General features: G+C 45.3%; 3 protein-coding genes across 5 annotated transcripts in view; 2 read left to right on the plus strand and 1 right to left on the minus strand.

Moving 5' to 3' along the window:
- The first annotated feature begins 304 nt into the window (after positions 1-304).
- On the plus strand, positions 305-14,947 carry ZNF839 (zinc finger protein 839). 2 transcript variants are annotated; one of them, XM_077323736.1, is made up of 8 exons: positions 305-770; positions 1,922-2,776; positions 3,478-3,711; positions 7,702-7,794; positions 10,097-10,240; positions 10,690-10,824; positions 11,878-11,992; positions 13,651-14,947. In XM_077323736.1, the coding sequence occupies exons 1-8, from the start codon at positions 318-320 to the stop codon at positions 14,133-14,135; spliced, it is 2,514 nt and encodes an 837-aa protein (XP_077179851.1). In that variant the 5' UTR covers positions 305-317; the 3' UTR covers positions 14,136-14,947. The 2 variants fall into 2 exon arrangements, with proteins under 2 accessions (XP_077179851.1, XP_077179852.1); XM_077323737.1 differs by lacking the exon at positions 3,478-3,711.
- On the minus strand, positions 13,588-21,621 carry CINP (cyclin dependent kinase 2 interacting protein). The gene is made up of 5 exons (XM_077323739.1): positions 21,447-21,621; positions 19,506-19,665; positions 18,135-18,258; positions 17,304-17,427; positions 13,588-16,900 (listed from the first exon to the last, which is right to left on the minus strand). Exons 1-5 carry the CDS (start codon positions 21,619-21,621, stop codon positions 16,695-16,697), a joined length of 789 nt encoding a protein of 262 aa, XP_077179854.1. The 3' UTR covers positions 13,588-16,694.
- Positions 21,522-22,682, plus strand: part of TECPR2 (tectonin beta-propeller repeat containing 2) — a 70,971-nt gene continuing 69,810 nt past the window's right edge. Inside the window, exon 1 of one of the 2 annotated variants that reach the window (XM_077323734.1) lies at positions 21,522-21,662. The gene's annotated coding sequence lies outside the window, so the exon portion shown is untranslated. The remainder of the gene's footprint in view (positions 21,663-22,682) is intronic. The other variant, XM_077323735.1, reaches the window with a different exon arrangement.

Genomic DNA, 22,682 nt, shown 5'->3' on the forward strand with positions numbered 1-22,682 from the left:
CTTTTGAAAGGTGGCGATATAGAAATTAAACAAACAAACAAACAAATAAATAAATAAAACAAATAAAAAAATACACGGTCGCGAGGCGGGACGCAAGCCCTGCCCCCACACGACCCCTCCCCGTTTCATTTCAACGCAACGCCCCGCCGGAATCATTCCAGCGCCATAGAAAGGGGCGAGGCGGGAAGGATAGAGCGACGCCTCTCCCGCCGCCAATCGCGGCTTCCCGCTTTCAAACCGGAAGTCCACTCCCGAGCCGTTTCCGGTCTCTATGGTTGGCCGCCCCTTCAAACCCTGCCCCGCAGAGCCGCGTCAAGATGGCGGCTGGTGAGGAGAGCGGAGGGGAGGTCGGCTCGGCGCTCTCTGACGGGGACGATCGGGCCGCTCCTCCTGGGGCATCTTTGCCCCTGCAGCTTTTCCAGACCCTGCCAGTCCTGGTGGCTGAGCAGCGGGCGGCGGCCGAGGAAGGGCGGCCGGGGGAGGCGCCTCCTGGAGAAAAGGCCGCATCGGGGCTGGGGTTGTCCTTCGGCCTCCTGCAGCCGCAGGCTCCGAGGAACGCGGGCCCTTGGTTGGCGGCTCCCGCTCCTCTCTCCGCCACGCGGCCTTTCGGCGGCTCGGCCGACCCTTCCACGGAGCCTCTGCTGGTGCCCAGGGCCCCGCGCAACGCGGCGCAGCAGCTGCAGGACGTGGCCCGGCGGATCGCCCTCCAGCAGGGCAGGTCGGAAGCGGCCTCATCTGCTCTTCCTCCCGCCAGGCTGCTTCCACCCCAGGCACGTCTGTGGAATGACTGGAGGAGGGCGGGCTGGGAATGGCTTTCTGCGGTGTGTTTTGCTCATGCAAGGCTGTGCCGACCTCTTGGTGGGGCCCGGAGGCCTCTCCGGAATTATAACTGATCTCCAGTTCCTCTGGAGGAAATGACAGCCTTGCCGTGTAGTCTTTGGTATTATACCTCGTGGAGTTCCCTCTTGGGACTCCACTCTTCAGCAATTTTCCTGACCTGGCAATCCTTTCAGGAGGGAGGGGATCAAATGGACTGCAGTGGTAAAGATTGTGGCTTGTGGTTCACCACAAGATTGGGGAGGGGGGTTGAGTATCTCTGCTTTAGTTACACTACAAAGTGACATCTTGTGATCGGCAAAAAGAACCCAGTGAGACAAGTCTGCCTCACTTGCATTGCAGATAGCCATCTTCCTTTAACTGTAAATGGAACAGTGGAGCCAGTGAAATGTGAAAGTCTTCTTTTGACTATTCTTCCTTGACTCTGATTCCTACTAGGGTTGTGCGTGGTGGTGTCCGAATCGGCCGTTCCTGGCTAACGCAGCCAGCGCCATGGGGGGAGGGGCCTGCGCCGGTGCATAACTCAGCGCACACACGCTCCATGCCTGCATGTGTGTGCTGAGTTATGCACCGGTGCCCACACCTCCCCTCCCTCCCCCTGCAGCGTGGCGCTGGCTGTGTCGGCCTGGAACGGCAAATTTGGACTTAGCTGTGCACAACCCTAATTCCTACTATGTCAAGATGCCATGCTAGTCTGTCTGTGGCCATAAAAAAGAGCAAGACCCCAGTAGCACCTTCAAGGCTACAAAATAGGCATTTGAAGAATTGAGCAGAGACTCACGAAAGCTTGCATCCTGCCACAAATGTTGTTAGTTTTTTAAGGTGCTACTGAACTCTTCCTCTTTTCCAATTCCTGCTGGAAGAAGAAAATATTTTACATTAATAGCAAACAGCTCTTCTAATCCATAATGTTACTGTGGATATTGCCTGTCTGTATGCAGGAGATCTAGTTTAAACTTAAAAGGATCAACTTAAATACTAGTTCAGAACTGCTTGGAAAGCAATGTGATGTTCAAGATCATTCAAGAGTTTGAGGGACATCTATGTAATCTTATGCTTAAATAATCTTCTCTATTTCTTAAAGCAATTGGAAACCATCTGTGTCCAAGTACAGCCAGATCAGGCAAAAGAAAATGAAAGGCCAGCACTATCTTTTGCCACAAATCAATCCCGGAATATGACCACAGCTCAGTCAGTTGAGAAGAATGCAAAAGTTTTGGGTCTCAATGTTATTAATCCTCAGATCATTCGAATAGAGCCTCTTACAGGGACTGGATCACGTCAGTTCTTCTTACACAACTCTTCTGGACCAACAATTCAGCTGCTCCTGCAGAGACCTTTACATCCCCATGGACAAGTATCTGCAAACAAGCCAACAGCACACCAAATATTAAATGTGCAGAGAAACAAATCCTCTGCAGAAACTCCAAGTGGTACTTTGGTTTCAAAAAATCCAGTAAACCCTATTGTAAACTCTCAGAAGAAACAAAGAGATCAAAAACTTAAAAAGAACCTGAAGGTGAAAACCCGATCAGGGCGGATTTCACGTCCTCCCAAATATAAAGCTAAGGATTACAAATTCATTAAAACTGAAGACCTGGCAGACTGTCACCAGTCTGATTCTGATGACTATTCTGAGCTCAGTGTAGAAGAGGATGAAGAGGGCAAAGAGAAAGAAATGCCCTTGACCTACGACTTGAGGCCAAAATTGTTTAAATGTCAGACTTGTGAAAAATCCTACATAGGAAAAGGGGGCTTAGCACGACATTATAAATTGAACCCTGACCATGGGCCACAGGAATCTTCCCCAGTGAATCAACTTTGTAGTGTGACATTGCTGGAAGACACTGGGAAAGCAAATGATGAAAGTAGTCTCCAACCACCACCACAGGTTACTGTAACGAATGAAAAGGCAGAGGCCTTGGAAAATGGGCAACAGGTAAAAAAGTTTATTTTGTTCCCTTAGTGCGGTGGTTTTCAACCTGTGGGTTGTGGCCCTTTGAGGGGTCGTTTGGCCTTTCCCCAGGGGCATGGTAGCAGTGGCATGGCGCTGGCCTCCTCTGTGCTGCCTCATAGCTCACCGAGGCAGCGTGGAGAAGGCTAGTGCCACAGGAGTGGTGGCTAGAAGTATAGATAGCTTCACCAAGGCAGTGCGGCTGCCTCCATGCCGCCTTGATGCGGGGACGCATGTGCATGTGTGCTGCCCCTGCTGTAGGGGTCATAGAGCTATGGCGGTTTAGAACCGCTGCCTTCGTGGATTTGAGGAGAGAGATGTAATCCTAGTATTACCAATTATTCATGGAGTGAGATTCTAGGCCAGTAGCCTCTTAAGAGTCCAGTAAGATTGCCAGGGTATAAGCTTTCAAGAGTTAAAGCTCTTTTCCTAGGATACCTGTACACGGGACTCAAGCCATACCCATGATGCAGTGGTGTAGTAATGGCATAAGGGTAGACCATTGTCAGTCTGGCATTGTATGGCTTCAGAAAAGGAGTTTTCTTGGTTGACTTGACAAGTGTGTACCCATCACTTTGAGGTACATACTCTAAGGTTATTGCTGCCATCATTTCAGACTGAAAAATGAATGCATAAAGGCCAACAAGTTGAAAAGGCTGTTCTAATGTTAAGTTTTCTTTTAAAAGTCTGATACAGGTGGAGGAAAGAGAATGTTTGCAGCACAACAAAAGGACATCCATTTGTTACGCCTGGGTACAGGGAGATCTAGACATCCAAGGCGTCATGGCCGCCGCAGGAATGCTGTAAGATCAAAGTATTCCGGAAGATTTAACAGACCTAGAGAGATCCCTACCCAGTCTCTTACCCATACGCCAGCTGAGCATCATAGTGGATTTAGAAGGAAAGCTAGGCTAAAAGAGGTATGTATAACTTGTTTTTGTAATTAAGGAATTTTATTTGTTCTGTTGACAAAATTTATACTCTGCCTTTCTGTTCTATCAGGGTGCAATTTTTACGGCTGCAATTTTAGTTAATTTAGACATTATGGTCAAGTAGATAGCTCAATGAAAACATTGACCCTGTGTGCTGCAGCAGTGAAAAAGGAAAGCTCTGTTGCGGATTATTAGGAAAAGGACTGAAAATAAAACACCTCATATTATAATGGCCCTGTATAGATCTACGGCAAGGGTGGCCTCACTGTGACTCTCCAGATGTCCATGAACTGCAATTACCATGTTATTTATTTATTTTATTATTATTTATTTGATTTGTATGACCGCCGCTCTCGGAAACCGGCTCGCGGCGGTTCACAACATTTTAATACAAATACAATATATTAACCATTAAAATTCCCATTAAAACCCCATTAAAACAATGACTAAATCACAATGATGGCGATTAAAAACTATTCCCGTACAGGCCCACTGGATGAGCAGAAGGGAACGGAGGATAATTGGGCATAGGATGGAACACTCTGGGGAACCAGGTCAGTCTAGTACTGGCCTCCCCCCTCCGGGGAGAGGGGTCCGATCTTAGCCCCGGGCCATCACCCGGCCTTAGACAAACGCCTGGCGGAAGAGCTCCGTTTTGCAGGCTCTGCGGAACTCAGAGAGCTCCGACAGGGCCCGCAGCTCTTCAGGGAGCTCATTCCACCAGGTAGGGGCCAGGACCGAAAAGGCCCTGGCCCTTGTCGAGGCCAGGCGTGCCTCCCGGGGTCCTGGGATCATCAGCAGATTCTTACCCGCAGAGCGAAGTGCCCTGCGGGGGGCATAAGGAGATAGGCGGTCCCTCAAGTATGCAGGACCCAAGCCGCGTATAGTCTTAAAGGTTAATACCAAAACCTTGAACCTGATCCGGAAACAAACTGGCAACCAGTGCAGCTGCTTCAGCAGAGGCTGAACATGGGACCTCCAAGATGATTTAGTGAGGACCCGTGCAGCTGCATTCTGTACCAGCTGTAACTTCCGGGTTAGAGACAAGGGTAGGCCTGCGTAGAGCGAGTTACAGAAGTCTAATCTAGAAGTAACCGTTGCATGGATCACAGTGGCCAGGTGTTCCGGGGGCAGGTAGGGTGCTAGTAGCCGAGCTTGGCGTAGATGGAGAAACGCCGTCCGGGCTACCTTAGTGACCTGGGCCTCCATGGAAAGTGAGGCATCCAGAATCACTCCCAAATTCCTGGCTTGGGGCACAGATGACAATTGTACCCCGTCCAGGCAGGGAAGACGCGCTTCCTGTTCCTGCTCCCTTCGGCCTAGCCAAAGGACCTCCGTCTTAGAGGGGTTGAGTCTCAGGCGGCTCTTCCTGATCCATCCAGCCACTGCTTCCAAACAACTGGCGAATTTTTCTGGGGGGAGATCTGGCCGGCCATCCATCAAGAGATAGAGCTGGGTATCATCAGCGTACTGGTGACACCCAAGCCCATAACTCCGTACCAGCTGAGCCAGGGGACGCATATAGATGTTAAATAACGTGGGGGAGAGCACCGCTCTCCCCCACGTTATTTAACATCTATATGTTAAATGTTGGCAGGGGCTCATCTGGAGAGCCACAGTTTGGCCACCCCTGATCTATGGTGTGATCTTTTTAGGAATTCTGTGTTCAGTTCTGGTCACTGCATCTTTGGAGGACATCGCAGAGCTGCAGAAAGCACAGAAGCTAGCAACCAAGATGACTAGGGAACTGGCACACTTTCCCTGTAGTGAAAGGATGAAGATTCTGATACATTTTACTGTAGAAAAATGACTAAGATTTGACATAATAGAGGTTTACAAAGCTATGTACAGGGTAGAGACAGTTGCCAAAGAACTTGTCTCCCTCAATACTAGAACTTGCAGGCGTTCAGTGAAGCTAATGGGCAGTAGATTCAGGACAGGCAAAATACTTCTTTACACAGCAGATGATTAAAATGTGGAATTCATTGGCAAAGGATATAATGACAGCTGCAGGCTTAGACCAGTGGTCCCCAACCTTTTTATCACTGGGGACCAGTCAACGTTGATAATTTTACTGAGGGCCGGGGGGGGGGGTCTTTTGCTGAGGGATGTTGCCGCCGCCTGAGCCCCTGCTCCCCTTGCTTTCCCGCCGGTGCCCCCGACTTCCCGTCGCCCACTGGGGGGGGGCGCTGCCAGCAGCAGCTGCGCAGTGCCATGCTGAGGGGGAGCCCCAGCAATGGCGGCCGCTGGAAAGCACCAAAAGTGAGCCGGCGGCAGAGTGGCAGGGCAGTGCCCGAGGCAGCAGCCGGGGAGGAGGACGAGGAGGAGCCGCAGCCCGGTAGCGACTGATCCACGGATCAGCCCTGGTCCCGGTCTCCAGACCAGGAGTTGGGGACCACTGGCTTAGACAGTTTAAAAAGGAGATTAGACAGATTGATGGCGATCAAGGGGATCTGTCAGCGGATACTAGCCATGATGACTAGAAAGAGCCTCCATGTTCAGAGGAAGTAAGCCTCTGAATACCAGTGCCAGGAGACATCAAGGAAAGCCTCTGTGTCCTGTCAAATCTCCAGGTGACCTGGTTGGCTACTATTTTTTTGTTTTTCTATTTATGCCCCATCCTCTAGAGCTGCGGTCCGCAACCTTTTTTGGGTTGCGGACCAGTGGGGGAGAGGGCGATCCATGCCCCGCGCATATGCGGCAGCCCCCGCATAAACGCTCATGCGTGCCACATCCGTGTGTGTTTGCGCCCGGTGGGGCCACAAATGTGCACGTGTGGCAGTTGTGTGCATGCACGCATGCATGAAACTCCCCGTGCGTGCGTGTTTGCGGCCCCACTGGGTGCAAACGCACATGTGAGGACCTGCCACGCATATGCGTTTGCAGCTGCACTCACCCCCCCCTGCCGATTTGCTGGCCGATTTGCTCGCGGCCTGGTGAGTTTCTGGCTGTGGGGGGGGGGGCAGGGAGAGGGAGCCGTGGCTCAGTGCCGGACTGCTGCCTGGTGTTTGGGGACCACTGCTCTAGAGGCTCAGGGCAGCTGAGATGGGATGCAGGATTCAATGGATTCAATCTCTGATCTGATCTAGCTGGGCTCTTCTTGTGTTCTCAAATAAATGGTTAAGTAGTCTATTCAAAGCCTTTTGATCATCTTTGATCAGTGACTGTGGCTCAGAGGGAAACATGGATATTTTTAAAGAACATATTAATGAAAATGCAGGTATGAGCTTGGAGGCATTTCCCCTCTTAAGATACTGCCTATTGCAAAGCTTCCCTACACTATCTACAAGCATTTAGATTGGCTCTAGTCTCCCCCTCCCCACTTTGCAGTGGGCAGCCTGCCACTGGCACAAGGGGGTAGTTGCTGTGGATTCCCACTGCAGCCTCCCCTGCCGCATCTTGTCTTGTTCCAGACGGTCCTCTGACCCTCAGGAAAAGCATTTGGAAGGGGTGCAGAGCAGCAGCAAGAGGGGGAATGTGGCCAAGATCTGTATTTACTTGCAGGTCTCTGAAATGGAATGTGTATGCTTTTGTCAAAATCATTAGATTAGTAAGTACCTTGATGCCACTTTAACAAACTAAAATGTATGAATCTAATTGACACATTTCATAAAGGGTAGTGTGTAAAATGAAACTGGTCAGGTTTGCTCATGCTGGATCTGTTCACCACTGAAAAAGTTTGCCGTAAGTGGTTAATGCCATGTATATGACTTGTGCATCTGTGTCCTATTCAGAGTGGTGGTATAAAGTAGCTTTTGGTGTTGCCATTTGAGATTTCTTTAAATGCACCTTAAACAGCTTTTGTTTGGGTAATGAAGATAGGAGCTAACTCCTAACATTGATGTTACTTGCTGATTTGACTTGCGTTCCATGATTTCATATATCCTTCTTTCTCTCTTAATCCTCATATGTTTAGAGTTGGCGTTTTAGCATTGTGATTTATGGCTTCTCTAAAGAAATCCTTGTGGTCTTTAACAGCTGATTCAGCAATGCACCAATGAAGATTTCATGGAGTTGGTGGTTCCACATCTTACAGCATTTGTTACTGTGTTTGAATTCCTACTTACAAAGGCAAGTTTATAATGTTAAGTCTTACAATTTCATAGTCTAAAGTGGCTGCAGTTTCCTTAACTGGGTGAAAGCTTACCTCTGGCTAAGAACGTGCTGACTAAGCCATTGTGTTCTTATTTATTTGTAGTCTGTCTCTCTCACTTGATTTTAATACATTTGACAGGATGGGACATTCAGTGAACAGTGTGATGGGAATTAGTCTTGCAGAGCCAACCAGAAGTCTAAAAACAGACCTGGAGCCAAGCAAAAGTATCAACAGGACACATTAAATGATTCGAGCCACTCTTGTGAATAAGGAAATAGAGCCTGTGGAAGTCTTTATAATTATAATTATTTATTGAATTTCTATATTGCCCTCCCAATAGGGCTCAGTGAGTTCTTGCTATATCTGCTCATGGGGAAATAGTTCACTATTGTCAGGCAGTTTTCTTAAGCCAATCTCTTGATATGGAGCTGAGAATGAAGCCAAAACAAAAGTAAATTTGGGCATGGCCAAGAGCGAGTCTGAAGGTGAGGTTACTTTTAAAATATTAGCAGAAACAGGCTTAGGTTTGGATCTACTGGCTTGGCTCCATTAATATTGGAGCCTTTCTCCTGTGGAGCATGCCTCTTATGCTAAAAGGAGGTTTCACCATTGGTGAACCAGAACCTGTGAATCCAGCTTTTACTGTTACTTCAATAATAGATTTTTCTCCTAAGAAGTGCCATTTGTCAGAGCCTGGTAGCTCTCTTCCAAAGACGCAAATTGCCCAACCTGTTTGTATTGTCATGTTCTCAGCATGATGTGTGCAGTACTTTGATAAAAGGCACACCAAATATTTGTAACCTTTGGGAATCAACCTCTGCAATTACTAGTAGTTGTTAAAACTAAGGGGTTTACCTTCCATTGTAGCTTTGCAAAAGCAACACTATGATTCTGGTTTGCAACTCCTCACTGTTTTGTAGGAGGCGAGCAGCCAGAGTTAGCAGGAGAGATAGCAATAGACTTGAGTGGGATACATTGATTCCTAGATATAAACTATATAACAAAGAGAGGGAGGGAAAGATCAGAGGTGGAGTAGCTCTGTATGTCAGAGAGAGCATGCAGTCCAGTAATAAAAATGAGAAGAGAAACAGATCTCCTTACAGAAACACTATGGTGAAAATAGGAAGGAAGCTTAAGTGAGGGAGTTTATCACCCACCGTATCAAAACTTAGAGGATGATTTAGAAAAAACAGCAAAAGAATTATAGAAAGTAGGTAGAAGATGAAATAAGTATCAAAGTAGGTGATTTTAACTCCTTACACATTGATTGGGTTCATGAAAGCAATTGAGGGCAACTAAAATTATTAATTTTAATGATGGGACACTTTCCCTACGAAGAAAAGTTGAAGTTAGGGCTGTTTAGGCTGAAGAGTCCATGATTGAGGGATGGCGTGATAGCTGGTTTCCAAAGTTATACATGGGATAGAGAAGTTAGAGAGAAGTATTTTTATTCCTTTTTCACAGTACAAGAACTTGTGGTCACCCAATGAAATCAATGAGCAGTAGGCTTAGAACAGATAAAAAGTACTTATTTGCCTAATGAGTGATTAATATGTGGAATTCACTGCCACAGGAAGTGGTGGCAGAAGTATAGAGAGTTTCAAGATGGGATTGGAGAAACAAATGGAGCAGAGGTCCATCTGCGGTTACTAGTCAAAAGGTATAGATGGAACACTATATCTGGGGCAGTGATGCTCTGTATTCTTGGGGTGGTGGGTGGGGGGGGCACAGTGGGAGGGCTTCTGGAGTTCTGGCCCCACTGGTGAACCTCCTGATGGCACCTCGGTTTCAGCCACTGTGTGACTCAAAAGTAATTCAAAAGAAATTCCATCTAAACATCCGGAAGAACCTCCTGACAGTTAGAGCGGTTTCTCAGTGGAATAGGCTTCCTTGGGAAGTGGTGGGTTCTCCATCTTTGGAGATTTTTAAACAGAGGTTGGATAGCCATCTGGATGAGCGATAGGGTTGTGAGTGTCTTGCATTGTGTGAGGGGTTGGACTAAATGACCCAGGAGGTGTCTTACAATTCTGTTATTCTATGATTCTTTGACTCCCTGTTAGACTGGATGGGTTATTGGCCTGATCCAGCATGACCTCCTATGTTCCTATGAGAAAAAAGTGTTGGACTTTGTGACTCTCTTTCAACAGTCCTTTCTACAGTTAATCTCTGGAAGTAGCCTGTGCATCATCAGAGTATTTCTTGTTGCTGTAAGGTGGATATGAATGTTGTTTATAGCCAGCCCACTCAACATGCTGCTTTTTATTTTTTTTTAACAAGGTGAAAAAAGAAGAACCAACAAAAATGCTCTTTCCTGATGTATACAGGGAATTTGAAGAACTGCATGCTATGGTGATGAAAATGTACCAAGAGTATATCAGTAATCCTGAGATAAAGGAGCCTCTGGAAATTAAAAATCCCAAGGTAACTGAGGGTTGGTAAATTTGAACATTCATTGCTAGCCAGCAACTACTAGTCGCATACAGGTTAAATCTGTCAGAACTTGCTGAAAAAGAAGAGAAATGGTGAATTTAGATACGAGCCTGTGATCTTAAATAAAACTGACGTTGCTTGTTGCTATATCTCATGCTACAAAAAGTGTGCTTTCCCAAAATGCTGTAAAGGTATTTGGGTCATTCTGTGAAGACTAAACTGAAACTCGAAGGAGGCATTTAGTTATTTAGTTAACATTGAAGGACCCGAGATGTTGTCCATACCTGTGTTAAATTACAAGCGAAAATTTAGAATACAAGTAAAATAGACATGTAAAATAGACATGTAGGCAACATGTCCCAATATTGCAAGTACTTTAATGTTTTGGTGATTACTGTAATGGTCATTTCCATCTGATGAGACCGACCCTTCTTTTGTAGGTTGCTGAATCATTAGGAATGGATTGCAATTTATTTGTAGTGCAGAATATTCAAGTCGGCTCTTCCTCTGAACACAGTAAAATTTTTGGTGACCATGTCTTTACAGAGGCTTCAGGACAGAAACGAGCAGCTGAGGTACTACTATGGATTTTGTCCTATTAATTTAAATATCAAAACAGCATATGGGGCTTTCTGATTGTTTTAGCACATGTTCTTCATGTCAGAAGATGCCATCTTTGCACCACAGATTGGTTGAAAATAATGTTCTTTTGCCATCATAGCTTTACGTTGGGCCACATCTTACTGTCGCTTATTACTGTTCCACATTGATGAATGACAGTATAATTTATTTATGGTATTTATATACCACTTTCCCTTGCGGCTCAGGATGGTTTACATATAACATAGGAATAATACGGTTTAGTTCAATAACTCAAACACAACAGTAACAGTGGTTTCAATAACAGCTTGGTAATCTTTCTATAATGATTCCAACACTAACTATAATAATGTCAGCCTGTTGATTGTGGTCCTGTAGGTTGGTCGATTCAAGTCTGTTCATGGGGAGGGGTTTAGAATCATAGAATCATAGAGTTGGAAGGGGCCACACAGGCCATCTAGTCCAACCCCCTGCTCTATGCAGGATCAGCCCTAAGCATCCTAAAGCATCCAAGAAAAGTGTGTATCCAACCTTTGCTTGAAGACTGCCAGTGAGGGGGAGCTCACCACCTCCTTAGGCAGCCTATTCCACTGCTGAACTACTCTGACTGTGAAAAATGTCTGGGGGGCCCAGAAGATGATGTTGGTTCGCTTGACCTCAACCAAATGCCTGGCGGAAGAGCTCCATTTTACAGACCCTGCGGAACTGCGATCGCTCTGGCAGGGCCCTAATCTCTTTGGGAAGCTCATTCCACCAACAAAGAAAATTGCAATGTTTTTAATATAGTATCTAATATAGTATTTAATATTACTTAATATTATATTAATTAATATTATATTAATATAGTATTTAATATAGTATCTAATATAGATACTTAAGTGTCATTCTGATTATATGCCAATGGGTGGTTCTTTTTGATATGCTGCAGCTTCGAAATGTTAAGAGGTATTTCTGCCTTTGTGATGATCCTTTGGTGGATAAATATGTGGCTTGACAGCAGCCATTTTATCTAAATTTTATATTAACAGAATTCTGATGAAACTTTGCCACTTGCAAAAAGGAATAGAGAGCAATGCCTGCTGGAGAACACGAAGGATTACTTGAGTCATCATGGAATGGAAGAAATAAGTGCTACATATGAAGGTGGTACTTGAACTGTATAAATTGTCTTTGGCTTAAAAGATACTTATTTCAAAGGGTACTGTAGCCCTTAAAGTAGAAAGATGCTGAGGGGGAAAATAGAAGAGCTGGTTTTTTATAGCGTGCTTTTCACTACCCGAAGTAGTCCCAAAGTGGCTTACAATCACCTTCCTTTCCTCTTCCCACAACAGATACCCTGTGAGGGAGGTGGGTCTGAGAGAGCTCTGACAGGACTGTTCTTTGAGAACAGCTGTAAGAGATATGTGACTAGCCAAAGTCACCCAGCTGGCTGCATGTGGAGTAGTGGGAATCAAGCCCAGTTCTCCAGATTAGAGTTTGTAGTTCTTAACTACTACAACCATGTTGGCTTTTGCTAGATGGGAATTGGGCAATTCAGAGAATTTTTTATAGCTTTTGCTAATATTACTTTGTAGTTGTATCACAACCTGTGGCCACTCTGGTACTTAGCAGCACACACAATGCATCGATGGGAACTGCTAGGGAGGACAGGTGACAGCTGAAGCTGCAGGCTGTCACCCAGCCCACACCTGGTCCGTGCTCAGTGCCTGCCTCTTCTGAATATAAGAACAACCCTTTGGGATCAGCCATTTGGCCCAGCATCCTGTCTTTTACAGCAGCCAGCAACAAGCTCATCCTTGGTGGCAGAGAGGAATAGGTAGGTGTGGGAAGTAGGGTGGTGTGATTCGGCCGCTTAAGCGGCCATTCCCGTCTGTCGCAGCCAGCACCGTGCCGTGGGGAGGGAGGCGTGCGTTGACTGGCTGTGACGGGCGGGAAGCCACTTTGGTGGCTAAATCACACAACCCAAGCGGGAAGGTAACCAAGGAAAGGGAAAAGTGGACAGGCTTAAGGTTGGAGAAAGATGGTGAGGAAGGAAAGGGATGCGAGAAAGATACAGTGGGCGATACAGAAAGTTAGAAGGGCATCAAGCTCGAGGAGAAGTCCCTCTTCACTATCAGGAATTGTTTTTATGCTTTGTGGGGTGAGGAAGATAAACTTGGATCATGCCCTTGCAAACCAGGTCAGTTTTCTACTTTAAGGACTGAGAATCAAGTCTGGGATGTTCCCAAAGGTCCTTTGAGGGCACTCTCAGATCCCAGGCAAGGGCTGACACTAGATTGCTAATCCTGTTTCTGCCATTGGTTTGGCTACAGTGAACCTACCTGAAATAATAAATGTTGCACCGGTAGGCAAAATATGTTCATTCATAGCTGCTCGGTGGCCAATCTAGATGTTAAATTCTACAATCCGGTTCCGTAATTATGATTCTGAATAAACTGCCTTAAAACCAACATCTCCCCTGCCTTGGATGGCCCAGACTAGCGTGATCTTCTCAGAATGCAGTCGCCAAGCAGGGTCAGCCCAGGTTAGTGCTTAGATGGGAGACCGCCTAGGAAGTTCAGGATCACTAAACAGAAGCAGGCCATGGCAAGCCATCGCTGAATGTCCCTTGCCTTGAAAATCTTACAAGGTTGCCATAAGTCAGCTGTGACTTGACTGTGCTTTACACACGCACACTGTTTATAGGTAACTAGATGACATGCCCAAGTATGACAATTAAAAAGATTTTCCACTCCGCCTTTTAAGTAGAAGTCTGTATGTAAAGTTTTTATTTTTGGAATTGACTTCGTATTTCTTTCCAGAAGAGAGATCTGCAGCGAATAGCTGCTGCAGAAGCACACTGGCAAAGGAACATGAATCACTTGAACTGGAAGCTGCAATGGATTGTGGAAATCCTGGTCTGCCCTGCGAAGCAATGAATGCAGGGCTTGAGAACTTACAGCTTTCTAGAACCTTGGGACTACTAGACCATTGCCCAGCCTGCCTGTTCTCCTGTGATGAAATACAACCATCTGTCAGTGCAGGAAATTTGCAAGAGGAACACGCGGATGTTTCTTGGAACACAGCAAGCAGGCCAAGGGGTCCTGAATCCGGTAACGCTGAAGTATCTAGTCAGAACTCTGACCTGTCAGCGCTTGAAGAAAACAGTCATAATGAAAAATACCAATTTCAGCAAGAAAATGAAGACACTCCTATTCGCCAAAAGGTGGAACAACCTGAAAACCCTGACAGTGTTGAGCTTGGGAAATACCTTCCCAATAGTCATGACAGCAGTTCATCCATTTGAGAATCCAGCAGAGAGCTGGCTGCTGTATAAAGGGCTTCATGATTCAGCAATGCTACTGATCTTATTTCTGGGATGCATCAGTGTGCTGGTTAGAGAGGCCTGGCAAATGTATAACCAAGGAAAAGAGAATATTTCTTATGAATGAAATCCCTGGGTTTTTTTCTCCCTTGGTGAGGCTTGTGCTGGCCTGGTCCTGCTTTGTCCTAGAGCAGGGGTAGTCAACCTGTGGTCCTCCAGATGTCAATGGACTACAATTCCCATGAGCCTCTGCCAGCATTTGCTGGCAGGGGCTAATGGGAATTATAGTCCATTGACATCTGGAGGACCACAGGTTGACTACCCGTGTCCTAGAGGTTCTGCTGTTTCAATACAACAGTACTGTTACCACTGTGCTCCTTTGCACAGCTAAAACTTGTTTGAAAATGCTGGAGGTGTTTAATAGCAGGAACGAAGGATGGAAGCAAAGATCTTGTTTCTGAAATTGCTTTGTTTCCTTCCCAGAGCATACTGTCTTGGGGGAATAAAATTATTTAACATGTATTTTTCTAATTTAAATGTTGAAATACTATGCATTATATATTTTGCTAGGTTGAATGAGTTTAGAGTAGTAATCAAAAACGTCTGAGGACTAAACTGCTTGATAACGGAGAGATGCTCCTTATAGGTTGCATTGCCTACTTGTTTGATACAATCTTCCCAGAATGAATTAAGCAGATATGTTGCACTGTTTCTTGACAATGTTCTGATAAAGTAAAGGATGTTCTGAGATCGAACTGCTAAGAAATATTAAAAACAAAGATACTTGAAATCTATGTAGTCTCATATTCTATAACAGATTTAGTGGTTCTATATCATGGCCCCCTCAACTTGAAAAAATCAGCTCTGGAAACTATGGTATTTCATTACCTTTGCACAAGCTTGCTTAAATTCATTGTTAGGTGCATGATTTGAAACAGTAATTCAATTCTATGCATGAGGCATCAGCACATGGCTTGACCAATGTAAGTTCACCTTTCTGGCCTATTACTCAACAGATATGTAAAGTATGGTCTTAATAGCTCCTGCTAACACTGGCATCACATCAGTGGTGCAGTCTTACATTCTTGAGTAGAAAGCCCTGCAGTAGATTGTAATATATAGCTAACATGGATATTGCTTTGATTCAGATAGGGTGAAGTCAAAATTTACTTAACTAAGGACAATCCCCTAACCCAGGCTTTAACAATCAGGGTTTCGTGAAACCCTGGGGTTTCTTGACAGCCCTGGAAAAGTTTCCTGAATGGGCAGGAGTTAATTAATTTTGCATTTATTTGTTATATGATCTCATGGTCATGCCGTCCCATTCCCCCCTTCCTAAAAGGGCCAATTATGGGCCTGGAGGGGGTGGGGACAGACTCTGGTTGGGCACGTACACAACTATGCTTCCCAACCATATTCTGCTCAATTGTGCCACATTTGGGACTTCTTAAAGCCTGAAGTATGTTTCAAGGCTTTCTCAATGGTAAAAAGGGTAAGGAAGGTTTCCCTAACCAGAGTTTAATTAAACAATTATTTTTAATTCTGTCTGAATAGGCTCTTTGTCTGCCTAATGTCATTAAGCAGATGTACAGTTAAGCGAAACAAGGTAAAAATCCACATGCTCTTGGCGGGTGAATGATTTGTTGCTGAAGGAAATTTAGAATCTTTTTATTGGTTGGCTGAAGGCCATTCATTGAAGGGCAAGTGATACCTCTCTGGCTTCAGAGGAGAATTAAGTCACGTGGAACTGCTTTACCTGTTCCCCATTCAGGTTTTGGAATACATCCTTTGTTTTAAATGCCATCTTGATTATGGCTACTATAATCACAATAAGTCCTACAATTTGTCACAGTTATCCTCTAGCGTTCTGTGGTGCACAGTAAGATAGATTTGATCGTACTAACTCTACAGGTATGCCAGTATACATTCTATTAGCTGGATTCTTTTTTTCGTTATTTTTTTCGTTACTACTTCATCTGGAAATCCTCGTGCCTCATATGGCAGTTGACTTTTTCCACAAACAGCTTCTCACTTCCTCCATTCAGATTTTTTGGGTCTGATCTTTGTGGAAGTTAGAACCCTTTTGGTGTAGACTGTCAAATTACTGGCTTTAGGTGCCTGTTTTTCGGGTACCTTTGTACATGCAGTCACAACAACTACAAGCAATTGCTACAAACTGAATCAGCTAGAACTGATCTGCTAAGGAAACTGCATCTTGGTGCTTGACTCAGGATTCAAATCTTCTAAACTGAGGGTTGTGGGGAGAACAGATGCTGAAATACCTTGAAACAAAATGAATATCGCCGGCCAAATATTGCTCTAAAATGTCACATATTTTACTTTTTAGTCAGGTATACCTATAAAAGTCATAATAAAATCATTAATTCAGTAAAAATAAAACCCTTTTCCAGGATAGGATTATATAAACATACCAAAATATATTAAATATTATTATGAACATATTAAATTATGAACATATTAAAGGATTCTGCAGTTCAGCTTTCATCCAAGGATTTTCAGGGTAGGAGGTTTTTCCAGTACCTACTGGAGAGATCTGTGTCCCGTTTCCAATAACATACTTTCTAACAGAACTCTGCTGCTGTGTTCAATATAAGGCTGATATAACCATGATGACAGGTAGACCATTAAGAGATCTTGGTTAGCAGTATGTGCAATCTCTTGCACAATAGTTTGCTTCAATTTCAATTCCATTGAGTACATTTCTAGGAGTTTGACAGAAGCTTCATCTGAAATAAAAAGCAAAATCAAGAAGTTGTTCTACAGTGACATCTTTTGGTTTTTATAATACCAAACACTACAATATTTGATTTTTTAAAAATGTTTATGCCACCCTCCATTTATCATTTTAGGAGATTAAAATACCGCAACTTTTAAGTACCCCAAAGGAGATTTTCTACCCTAGCCCTGCTGAAAAAAAAAATCTAATTTAACTTTATGCAATACAGGGAATTGTTAAGTACAAAAATACAGTATAATCCTGGAAATCCATAATCCACTTGATAGAACTGCAGTCCAGTCAGCATGAGCTACACTGAACTAACTGAATGTATTTTGGCTATTGTTTTCAACTAACAGCCATCTTTTTGAACTAGAAAGGGACAATCCATTTCAAAAGAAGAATTGACTTACAGAAATAGGGTGTGGGCCATGTGTGGAATAATGATGTCTTATGGTCTCCATGGTGGTATTTTTCCAAGTCACAGACTCCTTTAGTTGTTGAACAGAGCTTCTCCATTTTCTGATGTATTTTTATCTTAAGGGATTTGAGAACAAACGCATAGGTAAGGTGTTTAATGTAAGAACTGGGCTGCAGCTCATTTTAACAGTAAGCATATCTCACACCAGGTTCTTTGATTCTTCCATTTTACTTGCTTAGAGGATTTCAGTGTTGGGAAAAGACTTCTCCCCGTAAGCCTAAATAACTAAAATGGAGGCACACTGCTAGTCAAGGTGCCTGGTCAGGACTATAAATTCTCAGTGTTTTTTTCAAGTGATAAAATGCTTTCTGCACTTCTGAATGGCTTCAATAAAGGTAGAAGAAGAAGAGTTGGTTCTTATATGCCGCTTTTCCCTACCTGAAGGAGGCTCAAAGCGCCTTCCCTTTCCTTCTCCACAACAAACACCCTGTGGGGTGGGTGAGGCTGAGAGAGCCCTGATATCACTGCTCGGTCAGAACAGTTTTATCAGTGCCGTGATGAGCCCAAGGTCACCCAGCTGGTTGCATGTGGGGGAGCGCAGAATCGAACCTGGCATGCCAGATTAGAAGTCCGCACTCCTAACCACTACACCCAACTGATAGACATATTCATTCCTTGAAGCCCCGTTTAGGTCTCTATGAATGGATGTGGACTTAACAGACAGGTCAATACAGTTACTAGGGAAGAAAAATGAGCAGATTTACTATTTCACAGTGTGGCCTTAGTTTAAAAAGAGGAGTGTAATTATGGTGAAGAAGAGTACCATATTTTCAAGGGTCCCAAGTAGTTCTGCACAGTTCTCTTCCAACTCAACATTGTAATCGGGTGGCAGGCTTCTGTCATTGGAGGCAACATTTTCACATTCTATCTCCAACTTGTCTTTAAACCTAAAAAAATTGTTTTTCCATTATTGAACCTGGTTATTCTTTCTACCCTCTCTAGCTGTCAACAGCATTGTTGCCCAGAAGAAATACTCTCTTCCCCCACCATACACACCAGGGAGAAGGTGCCTCACCCCTGGATTCTTATGCCTCTGATGTATCAGTCAAGGGAGAGTCCCTCTCACATTTTGGAAAATATATTCTCTGCCATTAAAGAGCATTCTAAAACACAAGTTTTAATAAAATAAATGCCAACTAAGCCCCCAAGTCACCAACTGTCAAGAGCCTGTCTTGGATACCTGGCGATTACTTTACCTCTACTAGGCTGATACTTATGATTCACTCTACTCCTAGTGTGGTCAACTAATGAACTGTACTCAGCAGGCTTCTGAAGGCAGAGGCAGAACATTAACTAGGCCAATTTCTATTACTGCCTAAACTGGTCTCTTCTGCCTTTTAATTTTAAGTCAGTCAAGTTCCCTATGCTTTACCAGTCTCTCTGTGGCCCCTTTTAGTGCCTCCCAAAGCTGGACTTTTCCTGTGCAAGTTCAAGCTCCAACAGATAAATAGTTGTTGTTTTTTTTAAAACAGGGCTATTTTTGCAAAGCAATTTGTATTCAGCCACCTTTGGAACTTTGAGATAAACTTGGAACCAGGCCAACACTCTCTGACCCTCAAGGACTGTCTCCCCCTTCCCCTTGATATTCAAGGGATCCATCCAAATGAGAAGGAGTCTGCTTAGCTTCTGAGCCTGGACTAGTTTGGGCCATCCAGGTCAGGGATACCATGTACACCACCTGAACGTCCCAAAAGAAACACAAGACTGCTTTAGGTGCACTTAAGAAAAGCTTATCTATCTACAGGGGAATTGTTTGTGTGACAGCATGCAGAATCATGAATCCCTGGAGAAGAGCCTAATGCTGGGAGCGATCGAGGGCAAAAGAAGAAGGGGACGACAGAGAATGAGGTGGATGGATGGAGTCACTGAAGCAGTAGGTGCAAACTTAAATGGACTCCGGGGAATGGTAGAGGACAGGAAGACCTGGAGGATCATTGTCCATGGGGTCCCGATGGGTTGGACACGACTTTGCACATAACAACAACAACAAATGCAGAATCATTGTTTTTTCTTGGTGGGTAACAGTAATTTCTTAATATAAATATTGCATGGTGTGAATGTTTAAAAGACCACCAGCTAACTGAATTGTAACAACAGAGATGACCTTTGTAAGGGTAGTGCGGACATTTATTACCCTGTAGCAATTTTGATATTCACGATTTTGGTAGCACTGGTCATTCCATTTTCATTCAACTTCTCCCATTTCATTATCAAATTGTGCCAGTCTGCTGCATTATCTTTAATTTTTCTTGCACTGACTGATAACCCCGGTGTTTTAGGAGTAAGGCTTCTTCCTGTTCAGAAAACACAAAATCAAAAGTGCTCTAAATCAGGAAAATTAAAGGTAGCTGCAAGATCCCGTTCTTCAAGTTGCCTTCTGGGTTTTTACATCATGCTTCCAATTTACATTTCCCTCATTTCCCTATGCTTTTTATAACCCCCCCCCCTACCTACAGCCCTGACCTGGATGGCTCAGCCAGCCCAACCTCCTCAGATTTTGAAAGCCCAGCAAGATTGTACCTGGTTATTAGCAGGGTCACTATGCAGTACCAGAAAATGACAAACTATCTCCAATTGGAATAATTGATTTGAACAAGTAGAATGTAGTGTTACTATGACTAGCATAATGTAATGTAACTTGGAATAATATATATATGCTATTCTCTGGTCTGTGAACAGAGAAAGCCAAATGTTCTGCTTCAAAGAAGATCATGTCCCAAGATGCTTCTGTGCCTGAGAGGACAGGCAGGGTACAGAAGGGCAAGGTCTCAGCTAATTGCTGTCAACAACTGATTATCTATTTGCCCATTATTTTCTTAATGTGGACACATTTGTTGTATACCAAATGTCTCCCATGCAGTTCTATCTCAAGTGGATGCAAACCAATCCAAATTTCTTTTTCCCTATTTCTCTCTGGAATCTATTAACCATTTTCATTATGCTGTATGTGAATTTACTCTCACACTCTACCTGTAAGTTTGAACTGATTCTTTCCATGACATTGTATCTGAGGAAGTGTGCTTGCACACGAAAGTTCATACCTTGAATCAAACTCCTGGTCTTAAAGGTGCCCCTGGACTCAAACTTTGTTATCCTACTGGGCCGTCATGAACTGGCTGTTATTTGAGGGCGTTTTCTGCCACGCAGCTAGAACTTGATGTTTAACGTGTATCAACCTGCTACTCACTGGTTATATCGGCCTTTGCAAATGTTATTAGTGAATCTATCCCCCTTATCCTTTTTACAATCCCCTACCTACAGCCCTAACCTGGATGGCTCGGACCAGCCCAACCTCCTTAGATCTTGGAAGCCCAGCAGAATTAACCCTGGTTACTTTGAGTTCAGTGGCACCTTGAAGATGCACAAAATGTAATTATGGATGCATGCACATGAAAGCTTCTGACCTGAATTTGATGTGGGTCTTCAAGACTGCTCCAGACAGACACTGCTTCCTCTCCCCGCCCACCCCCAAACTGCAAGTTTAGAATAGAGCTGGGGTAGTCAAACTGCGGCTCTCCAGATGTCCATGGACTACAATTCCCATAAGCCCCTGCCAGCAAATGGGAATTGTAGTCCATGGACATCTGGAGGGCCGCAGTTTGACAACCCCTGGACTAGAGACACATCAAGCCAGCAATGTCTGGTGACGTTCTGTTATTTGGGTAAAAACCCTATTTTAACAAGCTTCAGCTTATGTTGAGTAGAATCCCGTGGTCAGGAAAACGTAAGGAGATGGAAGTCCAAGAATCATAGAACCATAGAGTTGGAAGGAACGTCCAGGGTCATTTAGTCCAACCATGCATGAACTCACAACTACCTGCTCACCCCTATTGACCCCAATTCCATGCCCAAGTGATCCCCCCAAATCAAAAGAGAAAAATCTGCAGAATCCAGCCTGGCCTGGAGGAAATTCACCCACCATCCCACAGTGGCGATCAGCCATTCCCTGGGTATGCAAGGAAGGGCCACGAGAGACAAACCCTGGCACATCCCTTCCTGCCCACCCACTCACCATCTGCTGGGGAAGCAACCTCGACTCCCGCCCCTTCCCTGCCAAGCCCCCCAGCAGCCTTACCCGCCATCCTCGCCCGGCCCGGCCCAGCCCACCCGGCGTTCCGGCGGAGGCCGCTCCCCGCGGAAGTGCGCTCACGTCCGGCTCCGCCCCTCAGGTCCGTCCCGCCGCTGCCGCCTGGAGGCCGCGGTCGCGCTGGGCTTTCCCTTCCCGGCGCGGCTGGGGGCTGGCGAGCCATGCCCGCCCCAAGAACCACGGAGGGCCCCGGGCCCTGCTGAGGTGAGGCGGCGGGACGCGGCCTAGTCTGGCGGGGCCGTTGCCATCGCGACGGGCGGCGGGGGTCCCAGGGGTGCCCGGGCAGGAGGAGCCTGCCCTGCTTTGGAAACACGGGCTCCTGCCCGCCCAGTCCCTTTAGGGGCGGCTCGGCTTCTGCGAGCCCTTTGCAGAGAATCCTTTAGCCCCTTAAATACGGAATCATTTGTTTTGGTAGCGGCTGTCTGTGGGCAAGCGGCTGCTTGAGATTTGTCACCCTGGCAGGGTTGTTGTAGGTGGCTGCGGGCGCCCTGCGCAAACCCGGGAGTGCTCCTTTGGCGAGGTCCTGTTGAGCGTATTTCTTAAAGGAAAGAGTTGTTGGTTTTCCTACCCCGCTTTTCACTCCCCGAAGGAGTCTCAAAGCGGCTCCCAGTCGCCTTCCCTTCCTCTCCCCCAAACAAGCAGCCCGTGAGGAAGGGGGACCCGGGAGAGCTCCGACAGGACTGCTCTGTGAGAACAGCTCTAGCAGGACTGTGACAGGCTGCACGGGGAGGAGCAGGGAATCAAACCCAGCTCGCCAGCTTAGAAGCCACTACACCACGCTGGCTCGCAGATGAACTTGAGGGGAATAGAAATCTACTGTGCAATTTTGGAGTTTGCTAAATGTATGTGTATGTAGTTAGTATTACAGAGGAATGTATTTGGATTTACTCAGCAAGGATTAGTTGCCTCCTTTCTATACTTTGGACATCCGTTTATACTTGACTGCAGAGGTGTTTTTTTTTTTTTTTTGGCTTATAGGTGGTCTTGGGCTGCCTAATGAAGTTAGTGGCTGGGAGCATGGAGATGGGAGTGGCTAGCTAGCTACTCCCAAGTGTTAGTTACTCCTGATGTATATCTGGGGGTATTGCAATAGTTTAGTTACATTTGACTTTTTCATCATTGGTGGTGGTGGGGAGAGTCATTGCTCTGTGTTGAACAGGGAAGAATCTGTTCTTTTCCCCTTGTAGTCCTGGGTTTTATTTCCCCTGCCCTTTAACAAAGCAC

Source organism: Paroedura picta, chromosome 2, assembly GCF_049243985.1.
Source record: "Paroedura picta isolate Pp20150507F chromosome 2, Ppicta_v3.0, whole genome shotgun sequence".
In the NCBI taxonomy this organism is placed as follows: domain Eukaryota; kingdom Metazoa; phylum Chordata; class Lepidosauria; order Squamata; family Gekkonidae; genus Paroedura; species Paroedura picta.

What these genes read in the sequence shown, in the direction of transcription:
- ZNF839 (XM_077323736.1), top strand. Translation starts at nt 318, where the DNA reads ATGGCGGCTGGTGAGGAGAGCGGAGGGGAGGTCGGCTCGGCGCTCTCT. An exon ending in CCAGGCTGCTTCCACCCCAG is followed by an intron (nt 771 to 1,921) that starts GCACGTCTGTGG and finishes TATTTCTTAAAG; the next exon opens with CAATTGGAAACCATCTGTGT. An exon ending in TTGAATTCCTACTTACAAAG is followed by an intron (nt 7,795 to 10,096) that starts GCAAGTTTATAA and finishes TTTTTTAACAAG; the next exon opens with GTGAAAAAAGAAGAACCAAC.
- CINP (XM_077323739.1), bottom strand. Translation starts at nt 21,621, where the DNA reads ATGGCTCGCCAGCCCCCAGCCGCGCCGGGAAGGGAAAGCCCAGCGCGA. An exon ending in GGGCCGGGCGAGGATGGCGG is followed by an intron (nt 19,666 to 21,446) that starts GTAAGGCTGCTG and finishes TTTTCTGAACAG; the next exon opens with GAAGAAGCCTTACTCCTAAA. An exon ending in ATGGCCCACACCCTATTTCT is followed by an intron (nt 16,901 to 17,303) that starts GTAAGTCAATTC and finishes TTTTTATTTCAG; the next exon opens with ATGAAGCTTCTGTCAAACTC.